At 39.6% G+C, this 12,247-nt stretch overlaps 1 protein-coding gene across 1 annotated transcript in view; it reads right to left on the bottom strand.

Annotated features, from left to right (window-relative positions):
• The window catches only part of PGAP1 (post-GPI attachment to proteins 1), a 78,391-nt gene extending 72,958 nt beyond the window's left edge, over window positions 1-5,433 (bottom strand). The window contains exon 1 of the mRNA XM_005676296.3: window positions 5,161-5,433. Coding sequence (XP_005676353.1) covers window positions 5,161-5,307 — 147 coding nt within the window. The 5' untranslated portion in view covers window positions 5,308-5,433. The remainder of the gene's footprint in view (window positions 1-5,160) is intronic.

Below are 12,247 nucleotides of genomic sequence, written 5' to 3'. Positions count from 1 at the left end.
GTATCATTCAAAGGAAAGTAACTTTGTTTTATAATGCAGCTTTCCTACCTCTCAACTTAATACGTACTTAACAAATTAATCTGAATTGTACAGGCATGACTTGGTCAAGACATGGACAGTCTTCTCACCACAAACATTCCAATGAATTAGCATCTGTTTCAGTTTTCATGGACCTGGTGCACGGTTTGTCGGCAAGCCTAAAACTACTCTGCAATTCATATTATTATTTACCAAATGAGCCAGTAATTGACATTTCTTTCAACAAAATATAAACAAAGTCTTAATGTCATCCCCAAAACGTAGGCATCTATAAAATTAGTAGTAAAGCATAAAATCTTCTTCTGCTCCTTTTTTTTCCCTTTTTCTTTTTTACCCCTAAGGGATAGAGACCATTAAGGGCTTCCCTGGTGGCTCAGACAGTAAAGAATCTGCCTGCAATGCAGGAGACCCGGCTTAGATCCCTGGGTTGGGAATATCCCCTGGAGAAGAGAATGGCAACCCACTTCAGTATTCTTGTCTGGAGAACTCCATGGACAGAGGAGCCTGGCAGGCTACTGTCCATGAGGTCACAAAGAGTTGGACACGACTGAGTAGCTAACACTGAGACTAACTGAGAGACCATTAAAAATGAAACCAGTTATACTGAACAGTAGATTTTATTTAAAGAGACATCAAGAGATTTAATGATCTAGCAGTTATAGATCCTCTGGAGAAGGAAATGGTAACGCACTCCAGTACTCTTGCCTGGAAAATCCCATGTACAGAGGAGCCTGGTAGGCTACAGTCCACGGGGTCGCAAAGAGTCAGACACGACTGAGCGACTAAACTAAACTAGTAATGCACACATGCTTGGTGAAAATTTCAACTACTGAGTGAATTTTGAAAATTGTAAATGGGTAATGACTACTGAAAAAAATCACTGTTCTAAAAAGAATAATTCTGATCATTTATGCAAATTCCTGAATATTTGAGGATGGTACCATAAACAATCTGTGCCAGTAACACCAGGAAAACAACTTCAGAGACTGTGAGCCTGTTGTTTAAGTTACTAGCAACTTTATCTCCTCAAATATTCAAAATACAGAGATATCAACTATTTGCTTTAAGATGTGTGTATGAACCTCAACTCGAATTAGTCCCAATATTAATTACACACAGTAAATAATCAAAAATAAAAAGGATGCAATATTTTGTTCTTTAGGTGTAAATTATGCAAGAAAAAAAAAGGAGAACAAGGGAACAGTTATCTTAACTCCTTATAATTTAGCACACTATTTGAGATAGTAGCACACACACAGTAGGTTCTTTTTAGGACGGTGACTAAACAAAAGTTTTGAACGAGTTGAAAACTAACTCAAAAGGATAAAACAATCAAATATATCCAAAAAAGTATTTAATTCCCTGGAGACAGAAAAATAAGCAAAAGAATATTATTTGATAAATTTCACAATCTACTATTATAAAAGCAATTTTATAGTGAGACAATGTACATTTAAAAATATGACTGCATATAATATGGAGTAGAAAAAAGCATAAAGATGGAAAAAAAGACAGAACAAAAACAAAGTGGGAATCGTAGGCAATGGCAAAACTGTGTTTCAACAAAATTCAAGTTGGGAGTAAGTGGCAGGAAAAGACAGGAAGGGTATTGCCTAGATTGAGGACAGAAAAGATACAGGTATACAAAAAGGACGATGATTAAAACACAGAAGGTGGTCAAGGAGTTTAAAAAAAGAAAACATTTATAGCAACAGGACTCCAATATATTTTAAACTGATTATTTTAAATGAGAACCCTCCCCCACCAAAGGCTAACAATCCATAGTCCATACTGCTGTCAAGAAATAACCTTGTTAAAACATACAGCTTATGAGTTTCTTCACTACACACACAGATGATAAACACTTGAGAGGTCCTTTAAAACCTGGTTCTAATTATTCTTACTTACTTCCTTATAATTTATATATGCCATATTTTAAATGTTTTAATATGTTCCAAAACTCAAGATTCAACAGGGTATACACTGAAAAAGCTCTACTATCCTTGGGTTCATTAGTTATCCAATTACCTACTCAGAAGGCAACCAATGTTAGCAGTTTGTGCTTCCAGAAGTAGTTTACATGTACAATATACACAAATATAAGCAAATGTGTCTTAGGTTATTTTCTTCTTTTCATAAAAATGATAACATACTATAAATACTACTTATGGAATGTATCCTGGTGCCTTCCTACCTTCACAAATGTTCTTTATTCCTGCAATTTTCTTGTTTCTACACTGTGTGAACTACATACATATCCTACATTGCCCAGTACACAACCTCTTCTCTATAACTGTTGACTGCCCAAGATGAACATGACTGTTCTCTTCTGTGAAGAGCCTTGTACACACTCTTACAGTGAAATTATAATGTTCAATACATTATATTGCGCCTATTCATTTCATTCCTGTCTCCCTCATTATACTTTAAAGACACATTTAAAGGCACAAGTCTGGTTTATCTCTAATTCCTCCTCACCCAAATCTCGTATCTAAAATTTACTTAGAGAAGTCATTAAACGATATACTAAATAAACATCACACTTAATAATAAGTGATTTGCATTTCCCAATATCAGCATTTCCTTTCAGAGAGCAGGTCACATATCTATAGCCAAATAAATTATTGTATGAAAAAACACACACAGATGTTTTCATCTCAAATTCTACAATCTGGCTAAAATGTAAGGCAAAAAGCTTTCAAGGATAATGTATATTTTGCCTGGTAGGTTTGTGAGATGTTCAACTAACTCTGAATAAGTGAATCTAGGAAAACCAAAGGTAGTGGATTAAGAGATATTAAAAAAAAATTTGAATTCAAAACAATTTTTAGAGTTTCAAATTCCTGTCCCACATTTTATTTTTAAAATGGAAAATAAAACTAAGCATGTTTCAACCAACCTTTTAAATGCCTCTAAAATTCTGCTAAAGAATATGTAAACAAGAAGTAAAAAAAGAAGAAAAGCATCAAGAAAGAGGAAAAAAAAAAACCCCAATAACTAGGATATTCCATACGCTGGATACCAACGTGTGAACAATTAGTGCTTACTATAAAATATAACTAAAAGCAATATAAAAATATGTTTAGAACACTTTAAACAAATAATTGGTTTTTAATAGAAAGCCCCCAGTTATCCAGAAATTTCACTTATTATACTCAAAATGACTCATTTCTTAGGCAGCTTCTGCAACCTAGTGTGCACAGTAAAATGAAGAGTCAAACACAAATATTGTAATGAATAAACACTTTTTATACCATAAAGATAAATTTACTGAAAATGTGCACCAAAACTCCTGCCACTCTAATATTACAGTACTAACGTATTATGAACAGAAGTACAAAACCTCAAAAATAAATAAAACCTCAAAACAGCAAAAATAAATAAGACTATTCAATAACAACAAAAAACCCCAAAGAGCTCTTTTGCATTAGCTACACTAATTTTCTGTGTCTTTCCAGTCAATATTATGCTGCTTTGTTCCCAACAGTAAGTGATTTCTACCACTTGAAATTTTAAGATAGCTTCAATAATTGTGGATAATCCAAAAATAAATGGGAATTAGTACTGTACTGTTTCCATTTTAACCAAATCCTTCAATGCAGTACAAAACTAAAACGACCTACTTCAATCTACTGGGAGTTTTCTAATTAAACCAAAGAAAAATAAAAGATAATAAAGGCTCTGTTTTCAGTTTTTTAAAGAATCTAAACTAAAAGCCCACATATTTAACTATATGCAGCTTCTGATAAACATAAACCAGCATATTCATTTAGAAATTAAAAGACCATTGTAATATGCTAAAATCTGTTCCCTCAACAGCATCTGGTATCAAAAGCTTCCATTTCCATATAAGCACTGATCCACGGTAAAGATCTCAAAACAAATCAAATCTCAATTCCAAGCAAGGTAAAGATATCAAAACAATCTAAATTTGAGTTTTGCCCACGGGAAAATGGGTAAGAAATGAGAAAAGAATGTCTTCAGCAATTTAAACCTTAAGTAGTTTTAAGATCTAAATAATAGCAGGATAATCAAATAATATTCCTCCATAATGACCTATACATGGAAACAACCAGGATCTGCATCCCTCACCTCAAAGAATAAATTTTCTATGGTTTTAAATGCATTTTATCAGTATGTTCCAGTACACACACTTTTTACGGTAGGGAGTTATCATTACAATATATATTCCATAATTAGGGGAGATGCATTGAGAAAGGAAAGAATCATTCCGGTGAAATTTCTTTGGATGCCTGTGTAATTTGTCACTCTTTTTACAGCTGGTCATGAATGAAATTCTAGAGTCTACTATGCTGAACCGATAAAGCAACTGTGACTGAAAATATCGAAAACAGAAAGAAAGATGGGGGCGGAGAGATAGAAGGGCCGGGTCTTTTTAAAATTGCAAACACAGTGAGAAAACAAAAACATCACCAGGAAACAGATTTTACATTCAGCTGGTAAGGGACGACACGCCCCTATACAGGATGCAAGCACAGGCACCGACCCAGGACCTGCAAGACTAGAGGGCTTCGCAAAACCTTCCCCGGAGAGAACTGAGTTAGTTCCTGGTTTATTTACTCATCGGGTTAGCCTTTCACATAGAGGTAAATCCCTGAAGTCTCTAAAGCAGACCTGGGAACTATCTAGGCAATATATACTCTGTAGAAGCTTGGACTACTGGGCGGGAGGGGAAGCATTTCGGCGTGTGGGAAGCAGAGGGCTCGGAGCACCTGTTAAGGCAGGAGGGCTGGGAGGAGGCATTTGGGGAAAGGGACTGGAGCTGAGTCTCCGGGGATGAGGGGCGTCGGGCCCGGCCCTTCTCTGCTTGGGATTCGGGACCGCGAACCGGGCTGAGGAACTGGGAGCAACCTCGAGGGGGGCGGGGAGGATGCTCCGGGAACCATCTATCAAGGACCCCACCGAGAAGAGAGGACACAAAGGGCAGAAGAAGAGGACCGCGGGGGCTGCGAAGTATTCTGGGGCCAAGAAAGCAGAGACGCAGTAGGGGTAAGGGGAAGGGAGAGGCGCGGGGGGCCGAGGCAGGGGAAACGCACCGAAGGGTAAGGCTGGAGGGGCCCGAGCCTCGGAGCGGCCAGCGAAGGGAGGGCAGAACCTCACCTGATACTCCGGGTACTCAAACATGTAGCTCATACTGCACTTATTTTCCTCAAAGCCGAAGAAGACGTCCCATAGCCCCAGGGTGGCCATGAAGACCATGAAGGCATAAAACGCCAGGTTCCAAAGATTGACGGAGTGGAGTAACATGATGCCTCCCCCACTACAGCGGTGGGGCCCTCAGCCCTGACTAAGGGAACAGAAGAACGCCCCGCTGCCCGCGCGGGAGCGAAACCCGAGCAGCGCGCGCCTGCGCGGACGCCCGGCCTGCCCGCGCGCCCACCGCGCATTGCGCCTGCGCGCAGCCTCTCCGAAAGCTTCCAGCCCAGCGTCTCCCAGACAGAGCGGAGGCGGCGTTGGCCGCGGGAGCGCGAATCTGAGGACTGAGAAAAGAAAGCGCGGAGTGGGCTGGGCTGGAGGGTGAGAGGAGGGAGGAGAGGGCGCGAGGAAAAGGCAAAGGAGGAAAGCGGAGGGGAGAGCAATGAGAGGCAGGCTAGAGAGAAAGAAGAGCGGTAAAGTGGGGACGAGAGAGGCATGGGAGAGCGCGGGAGTCCTGGAGCCGAAGAGAGGGAAGGACTGAGAGTGGGCATCTGGTGGCCTAACCTGGAGAGAGAGAGAGAGGCGATTAACGATGGTGAGCCGACCAAGCATGGGGAGGGGAGACATCAGAGCCCAGGGACCATCAGTTGTCACGTCGCGAACATCTCTCTCCCTGTGCAGCTTAAAAACCCTAACCGTTCAATTTTGAAACGCCTCAGGCCTCCGCAATTTCGGTTCTCCCAGCGGTGGTGGAGTACATCCACAGCTCTCTGGACCGGTTAGCTTAAACTGGAATCACACGGCGTTTTCTCCCCATTCTTGACCGCCGATGTCGGCCCAGTAGGCAACAGTGCTTAAAAAGCACGGGCTCATAAAAAGCCACCAGCAGGTCGACGAGATTCTAGTCTTGGTATAAGATAAAAGACTGAATCAGAAAGCATCGTTGGTCTTTAACTAATGTTAACAAGTTTTTCCATTAACACTGATGCAACCGATAGGTATCTGTGTGATCAATTTGTCGCTAACTTGCCTTACTCCTCAGAACCTGGACCTCTTCGGAAATTGGTTCCACATTAACATATGGAAACAAATTCCCTCAAGCTTCCACTCAGATTCCCTCAAGTGACTTAATTCATTTAAATGAATTTCAGTTTGGTTTTGCACAAACAGGGGGTAAGAAAGTAGCTCAGAAACCATTCATAATCACGTATAGTAGCTCAGAAACCATTCATAATCACGTATAGCAGCTTCAAAACGCTGAAATTGTTAGTAGTTGGAAAGACAGAGTAGCACCCTCTAAAGCTGACCCAAGAGCAGATAGGTGTGTGTGTGTGTATGTGGGGGCGGGGGGGCGGGGGGAGGCTAACTACAAAATTGTTCTTATCATTATTTTTGGTACTGACTGAATTTCATTCCATTTGGGCTGATTTTCTGTGCAGATGAAGTGTGGCTATGATACATAAAATAATTTTAAAACTAAAAGGAAGCTTATAGTTTATCTCATATGATACCGTGATATTCATATGTTCAGAGCACCTGGTGTCTGGGGTGGAATTAGGATATAAGGAGTCATTTGGGAAATAATTTAAATTATACATTAAAAACGGAGTGCTCAATAGCCTGGGATCTAGAGAACATAACAGGCAGGATATCTGCTCCTTGTTTTCCCTAGCATATCATGATCAGCACAAATAAACCAGGGGTGAAGCTGCACTCACATCTATTTATCCCAGTGCCTCAAACTTAATGTTCATATGAGTTACTTGTAGATTATAGAGCAGATTCTGGGCTTCCTTTATGGCTCAGTGGTAAAGAATCTGCCTACCAATGTAGGAGATGCAGATTCTAGCCCAGGAAGATCTGATGTGCTGTGGAGCAACTAAGCCACAATTATCATTGAACCTGTGCTCTACAGCCTGGGAACCACAACTACTGAGCCCACACACACTGATGTCTGTGTGCCCTAGAGCCCATGCTCCGCAATAAGACAAGCCACCACAATGAGAAGCCTGCACACACCATAACTAGAGAAAAGCCCCCGCAGCAACCAAGAACCAACACAGCCAAAAATAAATAAATGAATAATTTAAAAGATTCTGATTCAGTTCTAGAGTGAAACACAGATTCTGCATTTCTAACAATCTCCTGGGTGATGCCAGTGATGCTGGTCAGTAGACTACACTTTGAGTAGCCAGGATTTATCCTTCCGGAGAGCTTGGCTCTGCAGAGAAAACACTGAACCTGAAGATGACAGAGCTTACTGTTCTGATGGCTTACATGAGTGGTGGCAACCTGCTATCTTGATTATCTTCTAAGAAAAGAGAGGCAAAGAGACTCAAGTAATCGTTCTAGCACTATACCTTTTAACTTTCTTTTTTCCTATTACAAAATTATCCCCATCCTGGCTTCAGTTCATTTCATGTCTAACCTAACCCAGACTATCACTTAACCACCCTCTGCCAGTGCTGTCAACTTCCTGAACTCTTGTCTTTCAATCTTATTCTGTTTATAATCCAACCCTAAATTGATATAATCTCTGAGCTCTGACACCAGTGTATCTGAGCACTGCTGGAGAAAATGACACAATCAGTTGAATTACTGTTCAGAAGTATTTTTATATGTTTCTGGTCAACTCCCTCTCCTAGTCCTCAAACCACCTCTTTTTAGGCTGCCTACACCATCTTTCTGTTTCAGCAGATTATCAGTACATAATTTTATCTTCGTATTTACAGAGATGATTTTTATTTTCACGTATATATTCTTTCAACTCTTTGTTTCCAAGTTCATTATCTCCATCCAGTCCTAATTCAGTTAATACGTCTGAAGTAATTGGAACAATGCCTGGCAAGTAGTAAGCATTATTATCATTATTATGGTGTCATTAGAGGACATCAAAAGCAAATCCCTCTAGTTGTGTTTTAGTTCCCATTGCCTCCTTTCTCTTTTGGAAATTAGTTCTATCAAATTAGTCTCTGTCAGTCTCTTCAACTCTTCTCTCTCCCTTGAAGCATATAAATATACTCAGATCATACTAATGTTATTCTTCCACTTTTATTGAGATATAATTGACAATTTTAAGCTGTAGAGCATAATTATTTAACTTACATCATGAAATGATTTCCTAAGAAGTTTAGTGAACACTGATAACCTCATATAGAGACAAAATTAAAGAAATAGAAAAAAATTTTCCTTGTTAGGAAAACTCTTAGGATTTACTCTCTTAAGAGCTTTTATAGATAACATACAGCAGTGTTAATTATATCTATCATGTTGTACATTATATCCCTAGTACTTATTTATAACTGGAAGTTCTTTACCTTTGACCACCTTTGTCCAATTCCCCCTCCCTCTACCCTAGGCTCTGGTAACCACAAATGTGGTCTCTTTTTCTGTGAGTTTATTTGTTTCTGAAGTATAATTGACCTACAATACTGTTAGTTCCTGATGTACAACACAGTAATTCAATATTTCTATGCATTTCAAATTGATCACTACGATAAGTCTAATTACCAATCCATCACCATATAAAGACATTATGGTATTATTGACTATATTCCCCACACTGTACATTTAATACCTGTGACTCATTCATTTTGTGACTGGAAGTTTGTACCTCATAATCTCACTCACCTATTTCTCTCATCCTTGTACCCCACCTGCCTTCTGGCAACCACTTGTTTGTTCTCTGTCTTTGTGGTTCTGTGTTTTGTTGTGTTTGTTCATTTGTTCTGTTTTTTTAGATTCCATATAAGTGAAATCATACAGTAGTTTTCTTTCTCTGTCTGATTTATTTCACATAAGCTAATACCTTCTGGGTCCCTCTATCTTGTTGCAAATGGCAAGATTTCATTTTTTTATGGTTGAATACTGTTCCATCATATATACACATACACGTGTGTGTGTGCACGTGTGTGTGTGTGTGTGTATCACAACTTCTTTATCCACTCATCTATTGATGGGAAGTTGGGTTATGTCCATATTTTGGCTATTAAGAATAATGCTGCAATGATCACAGAGGTACATATATCTTTCTGAATTAGTATGTTTATTTTCTTCAGATAAGTACCCAGAAGTAGAATTGCCAGGTCACGCATGCATGCTAAATCATTTCAGTCATGTCCAACTCTTTGCCACCTTATGAACCATAGCCCACCAGGCTCCTCTGTCCATGGGGATTCTCCAGGCAAGCATACTGGGGTGGGTTGCCATTTCCTTCTCCAGGGGATCTTCCCAACCCAGGGATCAAACCTGAGAGTTATGTCTCCTGCATTGGCAGGCAGGTTCTTTACCACTAGTGCCACCTGGGCCAGGTCATAGGGTAGTTCAATTTAAAATTTTTTGAGGAACCCACTGTTTTCCATAGTGGTTACACCAATTTAAATTTCTACTAACACCTCCACCTCACTAACATTTGTTATTTTTTTTTTTCATAATAGCCTTTCTAAGAGGTGAGAGGTGACTTCTCATTGTGGTTTTGACTTGCCTTAGCTCTTATTAAAATAAAAAGACAAATCTTCCCTGCAACTATTGCCTATAACTCTTATCTTTTCATCTCAGTTAGGATTTTTTAAAGGTATGACTTTTTAAATCTGTGTGTGCTTGCTAAGTTGCTTCAGTCTGTCTGACTCTTTGTGACCCTATGGACTGTAGCCCACCAAGCTTCTCTGTCCATGGGATTCTCCAGGCAAGAATACTGGAATGGGTTGCACTTAATGCAAATTTCATAAAGGAAATGACCATATTATAATCATTTGACAATCAACTGAAATATTTACTAAATTCATTAATTTGTCAGTTTTTTTAGGAGCCAGAGATCAAATCGCCAACATCCATTGGATCATAGAAAAAGCAAGAGAGTTCCAGAAAAACATCTACTTATGCTTTATTAACTATGCCAAAGCCTTTGACTGTGTGGATCACAACAAACTGTGGAAAATTCTTAAAGAGATGGGGCTACCACACCACCTTACCTGCCTCTTGAGAAATCCGTATGCAGATCAAGAAATAACAGTTAGACCTGGACATGGGAAAATGAACTGGTTCCAAATAGGCATAGGAGTACAGCAAGGCTGTGTATTGTTACGCTGCTTATTTAACTTCCCTAGAGAAGGAAATGGCAACCCACTCCAGGATCCTTGCCTGGAAAATTCCATGGATGGAGGAGCCTGGCAGGCTATATAGTTCATGGACTTGCAAAGAGTTAGACACGACTGAATGACTTCACTTTCCTTTCACTTTCATGCAAAATGCTGGGCTGGATGAAGCACAAGCTGGAATCACAATTGCTGCAAGAAATATCAATAACCTCAGATACGCAAATGACACCACCATTATGGCAGAAAGCGAAGAAGAACTAAAGAGCCTCTTGATGAAAGTGAAAGAGAAGAGTGAAAAAGTTGGCTTAAAGCATAACATTCAGAAAATGAAGATTACGGCATCCAGTCTCATCACTTCATGGCAAATAGATGGGGAAATGATAGAAACAGTGACAGACTTTATTTTCTTGGGCTCCAAAATCACTACAGATGGTGATTGCAGACATGAAATTAAAAGATGCTTGCTCCTTGAAAGAAAACCTATGACCAACCTAGATAGCATATTAAAAAGCAGAGACATTACTTTGCCGACAAAGGTACGTCTAGTCAAAGCTATGGTTTTTCCTGCAGTCGTGTATGGATGTGATAGTTGGACCATAAAGAAAGCTGAGTGCCGAAGAATTGATGCTTTTGAACTGTGGTGTTGGAGAAGGCTCTTGAGAGTCCCTTGGACTGCAAGGAGATCCAACCAGTCAATCCTAAAGGAAATCCGTCCTGAATATTCACTGGAAGGACTGATGCTGAAGCTGAAGTTCCAATACTTTGGCCACGTAATGCAAAGAACTGACTCATTTTAAAAGACCCTGATGCTGGGAAAGACTGAAGGCAGGAAGAGAAGGGGACAACAGAGGATGAGATGGTTGGATGGCATCACTGACTTGATGGACATGAGCTTGAGCAAGCTCTGGGAGTTGGTGATGGACAGGGAAGCCTTGCAAGCTGCAGTTCATGGAGTCACAAAGAGTCGGACAAGACTGAGCAAATGAACTAAACTTTCTTAGGAAACCTTTTAGGCTTGCTTAAGCTCCCCTTAGTTTTTGTCTATTTTATTTACTGGAGGCAAAAACTATCCTGTCAATGCATGGTAACCACCCTCATATTACCTGATTTGGAATATAGGAAAAAGAATGGTGCTGTTTGGTGTGGGAATTTATTTGGTTTCTAATATAACTCAATAAATTATATTGATACCAAAGTACTACACTCATGTGACAGGTTTTTAAATAAGCTTTATTTCCCTTGTTTCTTTATACATACACACACATATAAATATATATATATATGTACTAAATTGGCTTTTAGAAACTAAAATTTATTCTACTCAATTTGTTTAAAGCTTTTTCTCAAACTTGTTAGTATTTACCTCCTAGTACCTTATATGCACAGCTTCCCCAGTGGCTCAGCAATAAAGAATCCACCTGCAAAGCAGGAGACATGGGTTTGATCCCTGGGCAGGGAAGTCCCCCTGGAGGAGGAAATGGCAACCCACTGCAATATTCTTGCCTGGAAAATCCCACAGACAGAGGAGCCTGGTGAGCTGCAGTCCATGTGGTCGCAAAGAGTCAGACATAACTGTGCAGCTGAGCACCTTTTATATAACAGGCATTCAATAACATTTGTTTTTAATTTACTTGAAAATAAATCAGATTCTACAAATTACAGTCATAAAGCCTCACCTTTTTCTCTGATGTTTCAAAGCTTGAAAAGAAAACATAATGCCAGCAACTCTGTGGCTGCTAGCTCTGTTTCCAAGGAAACAGAGAATAAATCATCAAAAACAAAATAAGGATTTTCAACCTGATTACCCTTGTCTCACCAGTTCAGTCTTCTCCATTGCTGCAAAATGAAAGGCAACATAACCTCAGCCCTGCAATCCAGATTTTTAATTCTGTTTGTGCTGTCTCTCACTATTAAAACCAGGAGAAAAATTTAATCTCTTGGGTTATATGTTGGTT

Source organism: Capra hircus, chromosome 2 (assembly GCF_001704415.2).
Source record: "Capra hircus breed San Clemente chromosome 2, ASM170441v1, whole genome shotgun sequence".
Classification (NCBI taxonomy): Eukaryota; Metazoa; Chordata; class Mammalia; order Artiodactyla; family Bovidae; genus Capra; species Capra hircus.
This window is presented reverse-complemented; position numbering and strand designations above follow the sequence as displayed.